This window comes from Vulpes vulpes, chromosome 2, assembly GCF_048418805.1.
Source record: "Vulpes vulpes isolate BD-2025 chromosome 2, VulVul3, whole genome shotgun sequence".
NCBI lineage: Eukaryota > Metazoa > Chordata > Mammalia > Carnivora > Canidae > Vulpes > Vulpes vulpes.
In genome coordinates, this window is record NC_132781.1 from 60,559,093 (window position 1) to 60,580,771 (window position 21,679).

The following is a 21,679-nucleotide window of genomic DNA, read 5'->3' on the forward strand; positions in this document are numbered from 1 at the left end:
GAAGGTGACTTTTGAAAGCAACTCTGAGCTTAAGAGTAAGGGAAAGAATTGACACAGTTTGGCAAATTCAAGTGCTATCCCAGGTTAAGCTTCTCAAGGGGCAGAGGGCAATCAAGAAAAAGAGAAAATGAAAGTGTCAGTACTTGCTGATTCATGGTTGCAGCACTCAACGTTCTCACCTGTAAAATGGGCACACTGCTGTTTTCTTCCCAGGCTGTTGCTCAGGTGGCATTAGATCATGGGTGGGAAGTTGCTCCATAGACTTGGGGTGGAACCACCATAGCCTAAGGCAGCAGGTCTCAGCATCAGCCACATTTCCCTGGAGGCTGAGGGCCCCCTACCTCCTACAGGAAAAGCATGTGGTGCTCTCCCCGACCTCTGCGTTTTGGCTGAGGAAGCAGTAATTGTTCATTCATCAGGTTTGAACTGGGTTTGAATCCATTCATGATCACCAAAGGAACTGTATGATAACAACTGGAATGTCCCCTTGCCTGGGCGAGGGGTGCACTGTTGCCAGCAGCTTTCATGTTTCAGACAAACAGGTGAAAGTACCTCCTGCAGCACTTCTGCTGTGCCACCCACATCGCTGGACCCCCTCCCGTGTGTCCCCCTTACTGTGGGGGGGGGGTAGGTCGTAGTCGGTGACATTGCCATGACAACCAAGGAAGAGGCTAGCTCTGACTAGCTCCACTTGGTGCCTTTTAGTCGGGGAAACTAAATGATAGACTTTCTCTTGTTTTCTTTTTGGGGCGCGGGGTGCCCACCACTTTCCTGTTGACACGGAAACCTTTTACTTCTGCCAGGTGAGTTGGTCAAGTGAGGATATTAATTTATTTGAATCGGCATTTGGAGAGGCTATCGTGAAAGACAAAAGTGTCAGTGTGCCACGGTTTAGGACGTTGTATCACAAAAAACTCACTGCTCCGTGTGACTGTCCCTCGGGGAGGGGTGCTGAGTTGGGTGTGACAGCCTCCACACCCCCATTGGCATGTTTCCAAATCTCTGGGACCGTTCAGCTCTCTTGTATTGGGGACCAGAGATACGCTGGGCATTCTACAAGGTTCTCTGCATTTGGAATTCTGTGTCATTCTCACCAAACCCCCATGTATTTAGTATCATTGTCACCATTTTGCAAATGAAGAAACAGAGAAGTTACGTACCTTTCCCAGGGCTACTCAGCTAGTAAGTGGCAGTCCTGGTAAGCTCCATCCTAGGCCTGCTGGATGTGCAATCTCCACAACCACCCTGCCCTAACCTTGTACTTGAATTTACAGAGTCTCTCTAGGGCCATCTGGGAGGCATCATCTAAAAAATGTATCATGATAACTAAACATTTAGTACTTTTGTGAGAAACACCACTGTACACTGTCTGGATGTCTGCTTAGGGAATTGTGCAGTGACAAGAGAAATTAATACTTTAATGGATTTTGACAACTCAATGTTAGGGGAATTCAAATGGCATAGAGAAAAAAGTTAGGCTTTCTCTCTGGACCTGGTTGCTAATATGCATATGCTTAATGTATTAGCCACCTTTAAAACAAAATCTAATTTTGTTAGGACTAAAGTTCTGGGAGGGAAGGACTGCTGGGAGCTGGAGGAGGCAGTTAAATCTTCCTGGGTGGGCTTCAGCTGACCAGAAGTCACTGATTTTTGACATTTTGTTCACACTTACTCACTCTCCAGCCAGGATGCTAGCCTCTGGTGTTCTGTCTCCTTATCAAATCCCTCCAAACCTCTGGGAGGGGAATTCTGTTGTCCAGCACCGTTTTGCAGAAGATGAACAGAGGCTGAGTGAGACCCCAACTTCCCCAAGGCCATACAGTTAGGAGGGAGTGAAGCTAGGATGCCTTATTCTTATTGCCATAAATTATTATCGTTGCCCTATTACCATAAAAAATATGGCTTTCTAGAACCTGAAGCTGAAAATGACACCTAGAGGTCACCCTGCCCATTTTCTTGCCTAAGGGCAAAATTATACCAAATTCTTCTCTTTGTCTTAAAGAATACTTTTCTTACACAGTCATCTCTCAGCACACTTTTTTTTTTTTTTTTGCATTATCTATTAAATGTGGAGTACTATGAGGGGAATAAAAATGGATTCTATTTTCAGCAAACTCGCAGTCTGTGGAGGACAGAAGCCACAGACTTACATGGCCATAACATAAGTTTAAAAAATGATAGATTCCACAAGAGAGGTATAAATGAGGTGCTGTGGAAAATCCAGAAGAATGTTTCTGGTGGGGGGGATGAGGGGAGGCTTGTGGGCGGGTTGGCATTTGAAGTGTTGGCATTTGCAGGATGTGTAGGATTGGGGCCTGGCTGTTGGTGCTAGGGAGCAGGACACAGGCAACCAGGGACGCAGGGTAGGGGTGGGGGGCTGAGCCTGCAGAAACTGCTGGGCCTGAGGGCATCTTATGAAGAAAGACACCAGAAAGGTCAGTGGCAATTAGGAGGGCCATGGTAACCCCAGGAGGAGCAGAATGTGTGAAGCAGTGGAGGAAGAAAGGCAAACAAAGCGTGCTCACGTGGAGGTCAGGAGAGCATCAAGCACACCAAGTGACCCGCTCTAGGCTCTGGCCCACTGGGCCAGGGTTCCGATTGCAGTGTCCTAGCAGAACGGCAGCAGAGAACCCCACTGGCACTGCTGAAGCTTGGTGGAAGCCCAGAAAGAGTAAGGTCTTGAGAGTCAGAGCCAGATTACCAGATGATACCATTTGGGAGGCATGTGACCTTGAGGATTTCATTTAACCTGAGCTTAGCTCTATTGGATAAGCAAAATCTAACACTTATTGAGTGCTTACTGCATGCCAGGTATGGTTCCAAATGCTCGACGTATCTATATTAGCCCATTTCATTTTCACAATTCTATGACCTGGGTGGAATTATTATTATCCCCATCATCCAGACAAAGATAGCAAGGCACGAGCAGGTCAAGAGACTTTTCCAAAGTCACCAAGCTAGTAAGCCAGCATTCCAAGCCAGGCATTCAGGTTCCAGTATATATGTTAATATGTAAATCTTAGGTCTTGTGTGGCTGAACCATAGTAATTAATGTACGGGAGAGTTCCTGGCACATAGGAAGAGCTCAGCAAGAGTTAGCCCCTCACCCCCTGGTCAGAAACACATGCAAAGTCAGGGCATCCATGCCTGAGAAAGATTTGTGGGATCGACCCCATAAGGCCTCACTCACATTAGTGAAAATCCCATACAGACTGATGCACAAGAAAACCGCCTCAGAAAGCAAGATCCAAATGCCTTGGCCCCTGGGACACTGAGTGAAGATAGTCTTGTGTTCAATACCCTTACTGCAGGTTGACAGCCAGCCATATGGCACCCCTGGGTGGGAAGGACCCTCAAGGACAAATCAGGGACATGCGAAATTCACAAAGTGGGCAGATTTCATCCAGATCCTGAGGAGGAAGGATATTTGGCCTGAGCTATGCCTACTGAATCCTGGGGTTAGGGTTCACCAGGCATCTAGTATACAAAAGAGAATTAGGATTACCACAGAAAATGAACTACATTTGGAAGAAATTGAGTGCCAAAAAGAATTACAATCGAAGCAAAGGATAACCTTCTCCACATGGTTTCCCCCACTTATCATCTCTGTTCACACAGGCCTGTACTTTGGTGCCGAACAGTGTTTAAACACTAAAAGTGCTTTGTGTTGCAGAGAAGCCCTGAGTATGTAATTAAAAGGATCCCTTCATTAGCACAACTAGACAGTGAAAGCTTGAGTTGGCCTTTTCTGCTAATTTTTGGAGGTGGTAAAACAGAGGCTAATACAACCACTGATTGCAATTGTCACATAGACAGTGCTTTGCCACTGCCCCCAGGAAATCTTGGTTCTTCTCGAAGATAGACAGGATCTTCCCATCACAGGGAGGGACAAAGAGAAAGGAGGATGCGTGGGGTCTGGCAACCAGAAGTGGAGGGGTGTGGCAGTGTGGGGCTGCCACCAGGCTCCAGGCCCAGCCTTCTCATCTTGGCTGCTGACTTAACCTCTCAAAGCGTCAGTATCCTCGGATGTAAACTCGAGGAAATAATCATTAGATTGTTGTGGTGAGAAGTCAATGAAACACAGCCCAATTGTACCACCGTCAGATAATTTTGAGTACCGGGACGCCTGGGTGGCTCAGTGGTTGAGCGTCTGCCTTTGACTCAGGTGGCAATCCCGGGGTCCTGAGATCAAGTCCTGTATCGGGCTCCCCATGGGGAGCCTGTTTCTCCCTCTGCCTATGTCTCTGTCTCCCTCTGTGTGCCTCTTATGAATAAATAAATAAAATCTTTTTTTTTAATAATTTTGGAAAAAAAAAAGATAATTTTGAGCACCTGCTTTGTGCCAGGCCCTGTGTTAGAACAAAAACTCACACAGGAGGGAGAGAAATGCCTGCCCTCCCGGGACTTGGAGTCTAGGGAAAGAACCAGGTGTCAGAGAGATAGTTGCAGCAACAACCATTTCGGCATGATAGTGATAACTGCTGTGAGGAAAAGTAATGCACATCACAGGGTCAGCTTTGGGCAGGATAGAGATTGAAGGTCTCTATATCTTGTGAGGAGAGTGATGAGGACCATGCACAAAGTCCCGGAAGTTTCTGAGAAAGGAATGGCTGATTCTGGCTCCAAAGGCTGTGGAAAGCTTACTTGGGAAAGGTAGATTTGAAGGGTAGTGTTTTTCCCGTGGATCATTTGGGAAAGCGTGTTTACAGAGAGAGGAGGAACGTGGGGGGTGGAAGGTGAGGCAGGCAAAGCAGGCCCCAGTGCTCTGCTCACGAGGAAGGCGCCTTGGGCAGGGGCAGTCGATGCAGGCCTGGCATGTAGGGAAAAACCCTTCTCTGAGGTCTGGTGAAAAGCCTAAGTCTGGCCTGATCTTCCATGGAAAGACAGCAGCCAATCACCTGGTGGGGTTAAAGTGGGAACTCCGCAGCCCTTTGGGCTAAAAATATTTCTCTTCTCTGACCACCAGAGTGGCCTCAAGAGTCTGAATCTTTTCATTCACAATCAGAATGTTGGCCACTCTGGCTTTAGTGTTTTGGGTTTTTTTTTTTTTCTTCTTCTTTTTTTTAAAGGCTCTGGACAGGAAGTCAGGAGAATTGGGTCTGTCCTCGCCACCACCTCTTGCTTGATGGCTCACCTCAAGCAAGTGTCTGCCTCAACTTCTCTGTGCATTTCAAAAGAAAAATGAGGTGAGAGGACCCCCAGGGCCCCTGCTCACTCCATGGTTTAAGTTTTTCTTTATGTGGGGAGCAGCAATTCTTTTGTGACATTGTTTGGCCCCTTATTTTGTGACATTAATAATCCTCAGTAGAGAGAACCAGGGTGTCAGATAAGGGGCAGTTACCCAGTGAGGTCTGAGAAGAGGAGACTCATATAGGGGATCTATTCAGGGTGGGACAAGAGGCAGGTGCAGTCTGACCCTGGGCACCTTGCCAGGCTGGGCACCTGGACTCCCCAGACATCAGAAAAGGAGGACAGTCCAGTCTAGTTATGTGAGTTGTGGGTAGAACAGAATGTCAGACAGTGGTTAAAGAAACCCCATACTCTCCAGAGTTCCCAGAGGGGTACAATGATCTCTCCCATCGAACCTGGAGACTAGAGAGTGAGCATTTCGAGATGATGGCATGCAGGAGATAAATATGTTGGTGATTATAATCACAGTGGCCAACCGGTATTGAGGCGCTGTGCCAAGTACGATGTGTCCACTTTCTCTGTAATTACATCAGCCCTATAAGTTAGGTGCCATTATTTTCCCCATTTTTTTGTAAGAGGAAGCTGAAACTTTGAGGTTATAGGACTCACCTGGGGTCAGCCCGCTCAAGAGTGCAGAGCTGGGATTCCAGGGGACCACCAGGCTGGTGCCCTGTGGAGAAGAGCTGCCTGGCAGCACCATTCTCTGGCCTCCATGGCAGTGTGCTTCCCTTACTCCAACTGCCCAAGACAAAGAGAGCAAGGACGCCGGCAAGACTCTGGCTGTGTGCGAACCGCCAAGCAGAGAGAGCCCTGTTAGAAAAGAAGCATATTGCGAGGTCTTTGTAAAATGAGCTGTCAGTTCTTTCATACGGAAAATGAGAGGGCTGAGCCCCATGACCCCTGAAGGCCCTTCTAGCTCTGAGATAGCGAGAGTTCTGGGTCTGTGGGAATGGAGGCACCGGAGTGAGTCCTCATGTTTGTCCTTTTGTTAACTCATAGCCTTGGCAGGAAGATGGTCCTGCAGCACTGAGCCGCACCACCCCCTGTCTCCCCAGACCCTGCGCCGGCCTGGTGGCTCATCCCTGGCAGGGATCGAGGCCTAGTCCATTGCTGTGGCTGCTGGGGCCCTTGTTCATTCATATTTGTGACAAATGCTATGCATCAGTGACTCGTGTGAGCCTGTGATGGTAAAATAGGAATTGATCGATTGATTTGACAATCAAAAGGGAACAGCCCCATCGAGGTCAGTGCTGGTTGCTCCCAGGTCATCACACTGAGGTCAGTTACAAGCCCCCCTCTCCCCGCCCCCCAGCAGATTCGTCTGGATGCTTCATAGGCAGGCTGTGGTTTTGATCCTAGGCAATGCAACAGCTTTGTGCCAGGCTTAGGCCGAGTGTCCTCCCAGCCACTCTCCCACCCCACGCCATCCCATAAGTAAAAGACTTCTCTCCACTGTCGGAGGTGAAAATGCATTTAGAGAAAGTGCATAACTACAGTGAATTGTAGCATTATGGAGTGGAAAGCACCTGGGCTTTAAACTCAAGTAGATCCCCAGGTTCAAATCCTCACCCTTAGCCATTACTTTCCAAAGGTCACTCAGCTAATGGCTTAGCCTCACCTCAGCCATTAGCTGAGTGACCTTTGGAAAGTAGGTTAACCTCTCTGACGTTAATTTTTTTCTCATTAGTAAAATGGAGCCTCGTATAGTTTGTTAATCACAGGATCATTGCCAGGCTGGAATGAGGTGTTACAGGTATTCTGACTCTCAGGCACCAGCACCTGGTAACTCCTCACGTAGGGAAGAACCATTGTGCACCAGTTAGAGACAAAGACTCTGGCACTTGCCCACTGGGTTTCTTATCCTGGGTTTCTATTCAGTCCAGGATTAGTCTGTCTCTTCGTACCTCGGTTTCTTCATCTGTAAAATGGGAATAAAAATAACACACACTCTGTAGGATTTCATCAAGGTTAAATTTTTTTAAATTACAGTTTCTGGCACATAGTAAGTACCACCAATATCACCACCACTATGTTTGTCGCTATTGCTCTCACACTGCGCTATGGAAGGAAGTGATCAAGGGAGAGAGCAGTGGCCAGGTGAGCACCTGAAGGAACATGGCATGGAGGGGGCAGGTAGGAATAGACCCAGCATGGGTCTTACAGGGACTAGAGCATTGGACAAACTTCCCTGAGTCCTTTTCCTCATCAATTTGGAAACACTTGCTTCACTCATTCTATCATCTTCTCTTCAAATAGCATAGCACCACCATCAAGCAAGTGAGGCCATGTGATGGTAGAGATTCATCAAGTGACAGAGCTGGGCTACAGGGTAGTTTCATTTGTTTTTAATGACTTCATCCTCCAACTCTTTAAATTAGCTGCTGGGCTAGTTTAAGGCACTTCTCTGGTACATGGTTTTTTCAGGAATGACAGTTTTTTAGGAATGACAATGCGCATTGGAAATCCAAAGGGACTGTGGAGACAGGTCTTGGCCACGTGGTGGGGAAAGGAGCCTGCTTACCTCCTTTTGCCAGTGTAGCACCATTGCCCACCAGGCTCTACTGCCAAGCAGTGGATTGTCCACCGTGTTCTCTCCCTTTCTATCCCCCATGGTCAAGCACTAGCCAAATCCACGTTTTCCACCTTAGACCTTAGCCTGCATCAGAATCACCCACAGGGCTTGCTAACCAGATTGCCCAGCACACTCATAGTTTCTGAGTCCATAGGCCTGGGGTGGGGCCAAGAGTTTGTATTCCTAACAAGTTCTCAGGTGCTGCTCGTGCTGCTCAGGTGATGCTCAGGGCATATGCTTCCAAAACAATTGACCTAGAATATTTCAGGGGCTTCCTAACATCATTCAATCCTCTGATCAGGATACATACTGTTGGCAGGCTCATTCACCTTCACCACAGTTCTGATTTTGCCACTCCTCTCCCTTAAATCCACCCCTTCTGATCTCCCACACGATGAAATCCAAGAACCCTCATCTGACATCCAAGAATCTGTAAGACCTAGACACCCTACAGTAGCTTCCTGGTCATGTTCCCACCTATTCTCCTTCATACATGCTCCTAGGACCCAGCAAAACGACCTCCTTCCATATGCTCTAGAGCCTACTCTGGAGGCTCACCTGGCCACTTCCACCTCACTCACTTACTGTTTACGGATGGGTCTTGTCGTCCCCCAACTTGGTCACATGCTCTGGGTGATAAGAACTGTGTCCACCTCACCCATGTATCTGAGGCCCCTGGGACAAGTAAGTGCTTGAGAAATAGTTCATGAACAAATAAATTATTGAAGGCATGCTTAACTAGAAATGGAAATTATTTCTCTGAGAGAATCACGCACTTTCTCTGAAACTGGAATTTGACTTTGCTTTATCTACCTTCCTATTTTGTTAATTTCTGGGGATATTTACAGTGTATGCCTAAGGAAAAAGAAGTCTTTGGTTTGATTTATTTTTTTTTAAGACTTCATTTATTTATCCGTGAAAGACACTGAGAGAGAGAGGCAGAGACATAGGCAGAAGGAGAAGCAGGCTCCGTGTGGGGAGCCCAATACGGAACTCGATCCCAGGACCCCCGGATCACACCCTGAGCCAAAGGCAGACGCTTAACCCCTGAGCCACCCAGGTGCCTCTGTTGGGTTTGATTTAAATCAAATTAGTACACACACAAAAATCAGATTAGCACAAGAACTGTATAGTGAGCTAAGTATGGAATGTGTAGTAATATAGTCCTAAGTATAAATTCTGATTCCACTACTGATTTGTGATGTTAGGCAAGTATTTAGGTTCTCTGGATCTTGGGTTTCTAATCTGTAAAATGGCACTAGTTTCTACTTACCTCATAGAATTGTTATGAGAAACACTGAGATAATATAAGTTGCTTGGCCCAACGCTTGACATAGTAGGTCTCCAATAAAAAGCAAGCTTTCCAGGCAAAATGGAGATAGGTGGTTTTTCACAAGAGTTTTAACAAGAAAGAATTCAATTTTATTTGAAAAATGATAATAGGGAAAACATTCCAGAATTCTAATGAGTCAAGGATATACCAAATTCAATTTAAAATAAAAAGCTATCCTAAAGGACTAGTAAGCTTGATTTATGTTTTTTTTTATCAGTCACTTTTATTTCATAAATCTGACATTTCCATTAAAATGCTTTTAAATGAAAACAGGATTTTACAGTATTTGTGATAACTTGGATCTCAATGTGATTATTGGAATCAGCTCAAGCAAGATACCATTTCTCATTGTTTTATTTCATCTTCTAGATCAGCTACATCTTTACTGTCTTCTTCCAATTGAGTAAAACACTTTCTTGTGAATTTGTCGTTTTGAGTCCATGAAAATGGCATCTGTAGCTTTGAAGGCCCTTTCTATGTTGAGCTTATTAATTGGGATTTGGGAAGGAAGGGAAATGGCAGTCAGCCAGTAAACACAGCAGCCCTTGAAAGAAATGTGAAGGGCTCACATTAAAAGATAAAAAACACCTATTCTGCATGGCTCTGGGTATAGGGTGGGGTGCAGGCTGAGGACAACGGCAGGAGACAACTTCTGACACTACTGGGAAAACCTTCCCAACTCGAGAGGTCCCCTGGAGGTGGTGGGGTCCCCATCACCAAGCAAAGGCCACCACCGTGGACCTTCTGCCAATGAAATGACCCACTGGTGCTAGTGGCCGTATCTGCCTGGGATTAAAGTTTCTTCTCTGAAATGGCATTGTCATGGAAATGTTCTGGAACTAGATAGCAAGGATGGGTACACAACACTGTGAACGTACTACATGCCACTGAATTGTACACTTTAAAGTGGTTAAAATGGTGAATTTTTGGGTGCATACATTAAACCACATACCAAAAACTAGATGGCATCAATGGTCAGAATGACCTCCAAGGCAGCCACTAGCTGTGATATGTTTCTGAGTGGGAGCACATCGCCTAGGGACCCATTATCACATTCCATTTAGTCAAAGAAAGGCCATTTAGACACTCAACTGAGGGGGTGGCTAATTAAATTATGGTTCGGGCTTAATACCAAATACCACACATCAATGAGAAATTATGCTCATGAAAACATTTAATGCCATGGGAAGACACTTGTAATGTCATGTAAAGTGTAAAAAGAAGGATTTACACTGTATGTAATATGATGCTAACTTTACAAAATATAGATAAAAAACACAGTTTATCCCTGAGCTGTGGACTACAAATGATTTAGATTCTTCTGTAAATTCTTCAAAATGTCTACAAAGAGCATGGATGACTATTACAACCTAAAAACACTATTTAAAACACAATGTAAATAACAATACTTTGGATTCGGTGACCCTCAGCTGTGTGAATCATGCTGCACTTACGAGGGTTTGAGTGGCAACGGATGAACACAGGTTGGAAGGACAGAGTTATAATTCTGGCTCAGCCATGGCAAACCTTGCTGCATCTCAGTTTCTTCACCTGGAAAAGGGGCATAAAAATAACAGCCACTTCACAGGGCTGTGCGAAATGCAGATGAGACAGTGAAGGTGGGACAGCTGACTGGGAAGATTTCAGAGCTCGCTCTGTTGGCACTGAGCACATTCAAACTGTACGTTTCCAAATCTTCCCTCTAACAAAAACTTAATGAGTGCCTATAAAGTCAGTGATTACCACTTATCCAGTAATTTTAGAGCTAATTTCCAGTAACACTGCTACTCTTTCCTTAACTGTCTTTCTATAACTTTCATGTGAAAACATTTCATCTGAAAAGTAACCACCTGACTTTTATTTACAGTCTTGAATTCAAGGAGATGATAATAAAACCAGCTCAGCTGGAGGGAGATTGCACCCCACCTTTTCCGGCAACGGTGTTTCTCCTGAGGACTCCAGTCTCTCTTTGGTGGGAGGGAGGCTTTGTTTCCCCAGAACCATCCATGTGGCTGAACTCCAGAAGTTTTCCTGGGAGCCTGGGTGGCTCAGCCGGTTGAGGGTCCAACTCCTGATTTCAGCTCAGGTCATGATCTCAGAGTTGTGAGATGGAGCCCGGTTGTAGCTGGGCTCCATGCTCAGCAGGGAATCTGCTTGGGATTCTCCCTCTGCCCCTTCCCTGACTAGTATGCATGCTCACTCTCTCTCTCTCCTTCCAAAATAAGTAAATAAATCTTAAAAAAAAAAAAAAAAAAAAAAGCAGGGGAATTTCCTTCTGGCTGTTCTGGTTCTGCCCTTGCTTTGAGACCCGTGCCAAGACCCACCTAAAAGGAACTGTGAACAGAATTTACAGAACTTGACTCAAACAAGGGGGTTCTCTTTCTTAGAGGCTAACTCCTTAGCCCAGAATGAAGGGAAGACTATTACAGCAGGGCTGTCAAGGCTTGCTGTTTCTCTATCTAACCTCTTCCCCCACTTCAAAGAGCTTACAAAACATCATAACCTTGGTATTTTGAGACATGTCTTGCCACTAAAAGCAAACTTTCCCAATTCAACAAATTCAGATTCAATGAAACATTTCCCAAGCGCGAAAAGTGATCCTATAGAGATAGAGTTGGATGAGATGTGAGGGAGGACTTGGCATATAGACAAATACAGTGCCGCTTGACCAGAGGAACAAAGAAGCAAGTCTGAGAAACAGGAGTGGGGCATGAAAGAGAGTCACTAACACAATTGAGGAGACAGCTGGACTTGTTCTGGAAGTGGAGCAGAAATGTGCCAGGCAGCCAGGGCCAGGGGAAGGCCCCAAAGGCCAAGGAAAGCAGGCACGAAGATACCAAGATGGCCTGACTTGGTGACTAATGATGTGCTTGGAAGTGGGAGGACAGGGGATGAGGCCATTTAATCAAGAAAAGAGTAGAAAATGGCCCTGATGTCGAGCTCAATACCATGTGACATGGTTCTGATTTTTCTGGAGTTAGGCAGTGTTATTGACCCAGTACGACGTGCTCAGGGTTCTGTCTCAGGAGTGGATGCATGGGTGGGAAAAGGTTACACCAGTTCCCAGACCAGCTGCAGGCAGCACAGCAGACATGAAAGTGAGATGAGCTGCCAGTGCAGAGAGGCTCCAGCTGTGGAAGGGAGCTGGGTGTCCAGTGGGCACTGAATCTCTGGTCCAGAACAGGCCACTGAGCAGTGGAGTGAGGGGGTGGCAGGGAGTGCCCAAGGCCTTTGAGGGTATAGTGTGTCTAGGGAAGTGATTGGAAAAGAAGATGGAGAAGAAATCCAGAGGGGGCCTTGGTGCCAGAGTGAAGAATATTAACTTCCTTGTAGGCACTTGGGAATCAGTGAAGAGTTGTAGTAAGGAGCAACCCAGCTAGGTTTGCTTCAGAAGAAATGCCCCATGGGGCTCCTGGATGGCTCAAGAGCATCTGCCTTTGGCTCAGGGTGATTCTGGAGTCCCAGAATCGAGTCCCACGTCTGGCTCTCTGCATGGAGCCTACTTCTCCTCCCTCTGCCTATGTCTCTGCCTCTCTCTCTCTCTCTCTCTCTCTCTCTCTCTCTGTGTGTGTGTGTGTGTGTGTGTGTGTCTTGTGAATAAATTAAAAAAAGAAGAAGAAGAAGAAGAAGTGCCTTGTGGGATGCCTGATGGCTCAGCTGATTGGGCATCCAACTCTTGATTTCAGCTCAGGTCATGCTCTCAGGGTCGTGGGATTGGGCCGTGAGCCTGGCTGCGCCCTGAGCACAGAGTGTGGAACCTGCTTGGGATTCTTTCTCTCCCTCTCTCTCCCTCTGCCCCTACCCTCCCACCCGCCTCCTCTCTTGCAATAATAATAACAATAATAATAATAATATTTTTAAAAAATTAGAAAAAAATAAGGAAGACCTTCCTTGGTGCCAGTGTCTATGGGTCTATGGATGGGAAAGACTGGAGGCCATCGATCTAGTTCTGGAGAGAGTCAACAAGTCCCAATGGGGGAGAGCAGAGCTGGTTTCAAGAAATACTGAGGACTTAGAACTGGTGACAGAGGCAGAGAGGAGGACTGGCATTTATCCTGACATTTCCTGCTTGGGTAGCTGGCAGATGGAGGTGACATTCACGGAGATGGGGAATGTACAGTTGGGGTGAGGGAAATGGGCATTTTCGTCTGGGGTAGCTGGGGGTCATCCTGAAGGTGCCACTGGTGGTGCCTTCCGCATATGCGGGTCTGGAAGTGAGAGCATTCCAGGCCAGAGGTGGATATGTGAGAGTTATTAACTGTGGAATTTTCTTGAATATCAGAATAGGATAGCCAGTCTCAGGAATCACAACACTATAATCATATTTTTTGTGTGAGTTCCAAATAAGAAAATAGTTAAGCCAGAAAACATAACTGTGCCTATTCCTAGAATTGGATAACTGATGTATCTTTGCAAATTGTTCATTGAACTGTGCTTCTGGATTCTTGCCAGCCCTCAATGAGATTTTTATATTTCTTAATTATTCAATTACTACCCACCAGTAGGAGTTTGAAATCAAAACTAAGCTGCTCCATAAGAGAGTATTCTCTTGAATCATGAGTGCGGTAAAGGAAGATGTCCATATTGGGAAACCAGAGGAAGCATAAGCTTCCGGTCCTGGCTCTGTCCTGGGTTCAAGTCCCGGCCATGCCACACACTAGCTGTGTGAGCTCGGGGAGGTCGCTTCTCTGGGGTCAGATTTCTGGTCTATACAATACAAACAGTGACAGTGCTCACCCCTCCTGAGATTGCTGGGAATCTAGAGAAAGGTGAGTATGTGAGGGAAGGTGCTTTGCCTACTATAAAACCGACTCCAGATGCTGGATGTGCCCTTAACTGCCCGTGTTCTTCAGGTCCCAGCCGCACAAGAAGCCATTAGCCGGGAAGGAAGGTCCTTCTGACTGTGAGCCAGCCGGCACCTCCGACACCAACCCCAATCCTGAAGCCCACCTGCCCTCCATCTGCCTCAAGCAGGTGTTCCCCAAGTATGCCAAGCAATTCAACTACCTGCGCCTGGTGGACAGGATGGCAAATTTGTTCATCCGGTTCCTGGGGATCAAGGGGTCGATGAAGTTGGGACCAACAGGCTTTCGGACTTTTATAAGGTCAGTGAGACCTGCCCCTCGGGCGTGGGATTCGGGCAGGGTGCAGTGCAGCCCTACATCTGGCTGGTCCCACCTCCCTGACCGCTCCCAGGAGAGCCTGTGGCACTAGGTAAGTGCCCCGATTGGGGTTGGATTGCCCTGGTGGCTGGCACGAGGCCTGCATGGTACGCTCTTGTTGAGTGACTTCATGAATGTTACAAATAGGACAGCATTCACTCGCAACCTTCCACTTGTGATCAAACGGCAATGCTGTGCTACCTTGAACTAGGGCCTTAAACCGGGTGTAAAGACTTGCCCTGGATTCAGAAAAACCTTGTATCTCTTATGCTGGGGTGATGTTCTTCCATTGGTATGTCGCTGCATGCTCAATGTTTGCGAAGCCACAGCAAAGAAACAAGGTGCATCTTTCCCAAGTGTCCATTTCAGGAGAGAAAAGTTAAATAATTCAGCTGATAAATAATTTAATGTATTTGTACTAACATAAAAATAGCACAGTTAAATCATTGAGTATAAAACAAAATTTGCATGAATTTTAAACATAAAACATGAGGATAACTGGATGGCTCAGTCAGTTGGGCATCTGCCTTTGGCTCAGTTCATGATCCCAGGGTCCTGGGTTCGAGTCCCACATCAGAGTCCCTGCTGAGTGGGGAACCTGCATCTCCCTCTGCCTGCTACTCCTGTTGTTCTCTTTCTCAAATAAATAAAATCTTTAAAACAAACAAATAAAAAAATCATAAAGCATGAGATATAGCAATTGTGTTTTTGCTGCAGCCTACAAAATAAGCCATGCCACTTGATCATTCATTCACTTGCCTCTGTTCTCTGGGGCACTTTGGGGTGACACAGGAGTATGTATCTGAGGCAAGACTTACTAGCTGTGTAACCCTTGGGCAAGTTAGTGACCATCTCTGAGTCTCAGTGATCCTATAAAATGGGGAGCAAGCCACGTATGCGGCAGGATTGTGTGTCACACACCTCAAGGCAACTATTCGATGCGGCTGTTGTTTTGCTCATCACTGGTTTTAATATTTCTACCTTTCCCCTCAAAGTCACATTCCTCTTAGTTTTATTCACTAAAGCAAATAATTAGAAGCCTTGAATTGGAAACATTTTGTCATATGCTTTTCTCCAAATGAATTTTATGAATTCTAACTCTGATTCTTTGATGTTCCTGATGGGATTGTAAACAGAAGAATCAGCAGGAATCCTTGCCATTTCAGGAAACCTGAGATAGTACTTGCACAGTGATTTTGAGAAGGGCTTTATGTTCACTTTGGGAGGGAGAAGGGAAAGCCCAGTGGAAAGAGCACAGGCTTTGGGTCTAGCTTCAGAGCCAGGCACCTCACTTAATAGGTGTGTGGCTTTGGGCAAACCCCTCACCTTCTCCAAATCTCGGTTCTTTCATCTATAACATGAGAATAATCTCTCCTGCCTGTCAGGGTTGTTATGAGGTTGGAATGTAATACATCCTAAAGCACCTGGCACAAAGCTTAGGGGAGGGGTCTCGTGACCATTATTTCTATCAAGCAGTGGGAATTCTCAAGAAAGTCAACAGACGCATGTTGTTATTTCCCCGAGGATACTACCTGATACCTTCCGACCCATTAAGGAATTGCATTTGATTCGTGGTAATAGATACTCCTCTGCAAGTGGTTTGTCCGTAGTGAGATTTGCGCGGCGGCTGCCGTCACCACCCCCCGCGGCCCCGTCGCCCTCCCGGCCTGGAGGCCGTGTCCTCATGTCTTCCTAGGGACGAAAGCCAGACACCCGCCCGCCGTGAAAGCTGGCGGGATGCGCATCGTGCAGAAACACCCGCATTCGGTCGGAGGACCGGGAATGGGAAAGCCCCAGCGCCCCCCAGCCGACTGTGCTCATCTCCGGAGTGATCCCCGCGTGGACAAGGACTTGCCCCCGGCGGCCACCCAGGTGGCTCGCCAGAAGCCCCAGGCCTCCATTGACAAGCATCCTTCCCCGAGAACCCAGCACATCCAGCAGCCTCGCAAGTGAACAAGGAGGACCGGCGCCTCCATCACCAGTGCCTCAGTTTCCCCAACTTTTCTATTTCCCAGGCAAAGATTTTCTTCAAGATACTGCTCCCCTCGGAAATCTAAGACCAAGTCAAGTGCCCCTTCCTTTGCCTTAAATTTCCATATCTGAAACTAAGAAGGATCTGACCCCCCACCTTGTGTCCTGGGAGTCCTGGTTGGTGGCATTTGAGAATCATTGTATCCCTGCAAGTGCCCTAAGCAGAACTCGCCAAGGCCTGATGAGTCAAGTGAAGTTTCCAGAGTTCAGCCTTACTTCTGTGTCAGCAGTCATCAAAGGCCCTCCTGTGGTCTTAAAAACAAGAGGGCACACATTTGGGAGGACGGGATTAAGGCTGGTGGGAAAGTCACCCATTTCCTGCTTTTTAGTAACAGGACAACGTGTCTTAACAGCAGGAGGGCAAGAAGGGCATTGATTACAGAGCGGGTTTCAGGAAGGCAGGGTAGGGAAGGGTTTTGGTGCAAGTGGCACCAGCATTCCTGAATTCCCCTCCCCTTGTGTGGGGGGAGGTCACTGCCTAGGGGGGCCCCAGGTGCTCCTGGGAAAAGCCAAAGAGAAGCTCCCATCTTTAAATTGGCTCTTTAATCGCAGGAGCTATATCCTGGAAAATTAGAAATCTAGGCAGTCTGCCTGCAGGGAGCTCCTCCAGAAGGACATCTGCCTCCTGAACGAGAGAGAGCCTCCACCAGGGAGACCGGACAAACCTGCATTTCTTGTAATCCTCTCTAGAGCTGCTTTTGAGTTCTAGAAGTGACCAGCAACTAGTGGAGGAACCAGCTTTACTGGTTCTGGGACACTATAGCAAGCCACTGCATGCATGCAAAGAAAACCTGCCCCGTTGTCTCCCCAGAGAAAGGTAGAAACACCACATTCCATTTGAGCTAGAAAACACCTGTCAGTCCAACTGAATTCCTTCTGCCCAAGCGCAGGTTTGCCTGGGCCTGCGTTCACCTAGGCCCGTCAGATTGTCCTTCAGCACGTCGTTCCTGTGCGGAGCTGCCTAGACTGCTCCCTGGCTCACGGCTATAGAGTGTTTTATTTTTCTGAAAAGCCAAAGGGCTGGTGTGCTCAGAGGCTGCAGTCCTCCAGAGCTCCAGATGCTCCTGGAGCAGGTACGGCCCTGACACGCCACACACTCGTGGTCATACTCGCGGCAGGTGGGCAGCGCCGCTGTGCACACTGCCAGCCTTGCTGACGTCCTAATCAGGCCAACCCGCAAAAGTGACGCAGACCTATTGAGACCCACCTCTTGCCTTTCCCCGAGGGAGAGCAGCGCTGCTGCACATTCCAGAGGCAGTGTTGAGTTTCCCTTCTCACTGATTTGCTGGGATGCAGGCTCTAACCCTCAAGGCACCCTGTCATCACACCTGGTAGACGCTGAGATGTTGGTGTAACTGGCTTGCAGAGAGGCAGACCTGGGGGTGGGGGGGCAGCACGCCCTGGAGCACAGCGAGCCAGCAGCCGCCCTGCTACCTCCTGAGCTAGGTCAGGCCTGTGCCACCACCGTACCCTCCACTACAGAAGTTCAGACGCATCCTTGCTACTTTTTAGTTTTGCAGCCCGGAGCACCGTGCTGGTCCCCAAGGTACGGTTTTCACATCCTTCTAGCTACTTCTGGCATGCATCCCTGGGCCCTAAATCATCACATGCAAAATATTTTGTTGAATGAGTTCATCAGTTGTTAACCTCAAGGGTAATAATGATTGTAATAAAGCTCTTGCACTTCCTTCTCAAAAAAAAAAAATAGTGAGACTAATTTTCTCTCATATAATAGGAAGTTTGGCAATGAGGATTCTAGGACTGGTTAATGACTCCACAATGTGGTCACACCCCACACTTCCTTTCTGTCTCCTGTTCATCCATCCTAAGCATGTGCTTTTCAAGCTTCAGGGTTGCCTTACAGTCACAAGATGACTGCTCAGGATCCAGCCATCATGGTCAAGTTCCAGGCAGGAAGAGGAAAGAAGAGAGGAAATGTGAAAGGCCTCTGTCAGGTGCTCCCTTCTAACTCCTAATAAAATTTTACTGAAACACAAGAGATGGGGAGGGAGAAGATTTGAAAAAAATAACGTACCCTAAAAATCACAATCTTTTTTGCCTCCAGGGTAGGCCGGAAGCATAAGCCAGCAAGGGGATGCAATCTGGAAGGATGGGGAGGGCAGGGCTATGGCAGCCTGAAGAACACACGCCCTGAATAAAGGAAAGGCTGCTGCTGGGCGGGTATCACCAGAGCTTTTGAATTTTCCAAGAGAAGCAAGAAATGCCGATTGTTATGTAAAATCTCAATACATCTATATCGATGTTGGCGATTCAGAAAATAATTTTTAAACAGTACGTGGGTTCAATTGAAGTATGACTGCCCATAGAGACCACCAGTATGTGAACGCTGGTGTGAAGACAAGGAACATATGAAGAGGACTGCCATGTCCATACATGATCTTGAGAAGAAAACAGAATTGAGAATGGTTCTAGCAAAGGCGCTTCCTAAAACACTCTCAGACTGAACCTGGGTAATGTCAAAAGAATTGCTACAAATCTGTCTGTATCTTATAGGCTTTATGACTTTTTCCTTTTTTTTTCTCCTGTGATAATTAAGGGCATTTGCATGTAAAACCAATTTCCCTGAGGTTCGAGGCCATTAGGTCCTGTAGACATTATTCCCAGTCTGCCACCAGCCCTGTCCACGGAAGCGATGGTGACAATGGCAACCGTGACACAGAAGGACACTGTCTTCAGGTGGGAGAGTAGGCGGCCCCAGTGGCCCTCTCCCCTCCCTCTGCACCCACCCAGCCAACATCCTGCGTAATTAAGGATGTGGGAAGAAGTGGAGAAAATGTCGCACAACGTTAATAGATTTTTCCTTTTGAAATATACCAAGAGATCCCAACAGCATCTTAATGGTAAAAGATGAAATTCTCTGCGCTTAGATTTATCTAAGTATGTTCAGTCTTGCCAGCTAAATTTAACAGCAAGTGTTTTGCTAACAACCATTCTCTCTCTCTCGCTTTCTCTCTCTCTCTCTCCTTTCCACTTCGGTTTAAATTTTGCCTCATTATGAATTAATAATATTTATGCCATATGTTAAATTGAGCCAAGTGCCCTTCTCTGGAGCACTACACAAAAGACATATTTGCTGGCTTAGATGTGTACTCCTCTCAGATCTCCCTACGCAAATGGCAGAGGCTGAACTTGGCTTTCACCTGGACGACCCTACTCTTTCTCTCCAGGTTCCTGAAAGAGACATAGAGGGAGCAAAATAAACATCCAACCGAATTTATTTTCAGTGACCATCTCTCATGATGTGCTGCATAGATCAGCAGTTTTAGGAGTGAATTATGCTAATGCCAGTCTGGCCACAGTCTATTTTTCTTTTCTACCAAGAAATGAGAAATAATGAATTGTCTTTCCCTTGTCTAGACCAAACTCATCGAACCAGCTTTTTGTGTCATTTCCTCAGGAGGCGCATAATAGTAGCACATATTACTGTAAATTAAGCGCCTCTTTTCTCTCTCTCACTTTCTCTCTCTCTCGCTCGCTCGCTCGCTCGCTCTTTTTTTTATGTCATAATAATTCCTGGGGCGTGGAGACTTCTTCTCTGAGGAATAGAAATGATCTGATTCCTCAGTTTGACAGCTTTCTTTGAGGGAAACACATTTTTGCTAGTTTCTCTCCACTAGATCACTAATCTGGGGGGTGTTCTATGTAAGTCACTGAGGACACGTTGGGCAAATGTATCCTCCTTTGGATTCAGACATTAGTTTGCACGTCCATCCTCCCTTTCCACAGCCTGAAGATTAAAGGGTTTGCCAAAACCAGCTTCATTTTGAGGAAACAGAGGCAGCTCCTCCGCATCTGGAGCGTTTGCTTCCTGCTTCCTGTGAGGCCATTCCACTTGGAGAGCGTGGCGCTCAGCCCCTTCATGGTTTCTGATCCTGCTCTCCTTTTAAATTAGAGAATGGTTTTTCTCTTTTTCCTTTTTTCCCCCCCTTCTACTCCCATTCCTCATAGGGAGATATTAATATGTTTCATAATGGGTAGCTGTGGGGGGTTTTATGCTCTGAGAGGCAACGTGGTGTGTTAGAATGTTCTGGAAAAGAAGTATAAAGGGCCTTGTCTTCCCCTCTGTCATTAACTCTTCCATGCCTTTGAAAATCCCCCATTCTATGATGATCTCTTTCCAGCAATACTGTGAGATCTTATGTCTGCGATATAAAATAGCTTATAAAAATGTATATTATAAGGATCCCTGGGTGGCACAGCGGTTTGGCCCAGGGCGCGATCCTGGAGTCCCGGGATCGAGTCCCACATCGGGCTCCCGGCATGGAGCCTGCTTCTCCCTCTGCCTGTGTCTCTGCCTCTCTCTCTCTCTCTGTGTGACTATCATGAATAAATAAAAAATTTTTTAAAATGTATATTATAAACCAGAGTGTTGGGGTTTTTTCCCTCCTAGGTATTTAGTGTTGGGTTTTTTTTTGTTGTTGTTGTTGTTTTATTAACAAATATCGATCATTTGTTAACTTTCACCTTATAGAAAACTCTTCAGGAAAAATAAGCTTCTTTTCTTTCACAGAAAAGGATGAACAAAAAAAGAGATTCTATAAATAGGATTTTATAGACTGGAAAAAAGTGGTTTCTAAATTTCCCATGAGATGTCAGTAGTTGTTGAGAGGAAATGGAGATGATAAGTGGTTCTACATCATGGAGGAAGGAAGGCTAGGAGCTGTCATTTGCTACTTCCCCATATATGCCAGGTACTAAGCTAATCCTTAAAATGGCTTTGTATGGTAAGTAGCCTTATCCTCATTGTACAGATAAGGAAAGAGCCTCAGTGACTTGTTCAAGGTCACATAGCAAGATTCAAACTCCTGTGCATTGGACTCAGATCTCTTTTTTTTTGCCATACACCTTTCCAGCCCATCCTTTCTTAAGGATTTCCTAGCTTCTCATACCATATTTCTTGGACCTCTCTTCCACTGAAGAATATATCCCTCCCTCCTTAGTCATCTAAGGAACTACATCCAAAAGCATAAGGGGAAATGGTTCAAATGATTAAGTTACCAAGGCTTTACGTTTTTATCCCAGACTCTAAGATCACTTCCACCCTCCAAGAGTCGTATCCAAGACAGATTCAGTACTGCATCACTCACTGGCCTCAGAATACCACCTGCATGTAGTGGACACAAAATAAATTCTGTATTGAGTGAATGGATAGATGAAAAATTAATTCTAAAGTCTTGACCTTCCCTACAAGGAGACATTCCCTGTTTGGGTCAATGGGGACAAGCCTAGGAGACTCTTTCCCTAAGTGATCTTGGTTGTCTTCCCCCAGCCTTATATCCCAAAGCTTCCCAACAGGGCCTCTCTAGAGGCTCTGGCCTTACTGGTCCCTGCCTGAGATGATGCCTTGAGTCCTGGGTTCTTCCTGCAGCC

At 46.5% G+C, this 21,679-nt stretch overlaps 1 protein-coding gene across 7 annotated transcripts in view; it reads left to right on the plus strand.

The window, feature by feature from the left end:
• Nucleotides 1-21,679, plus strand: part of TTLL11 (tubulin tyrosine ligase like 11) — a 242,744-nt gene that overhangs the window by 182,984 nt on the left and 38,081 nt on the right. For 6 of the 7 annotated variants that reach the window (XM_072748716.1, XM_072748715.1, XM_072748718.1 and 3 more), the window contains one exon: nt 13,949-14,200. The exons of the other annotated variant lie outside the window; for it this stretch is intronic. In XM_072748716.1, the coding sequence (XP_072604817.1) occupies nt 13,949-14,200 (252 nt within the window). The remainder of the gene's footprint in view (nt 1-13,948; nt 14,201-21,679) is intronic. 7 annotated transcript variants of the gene reach the window in all.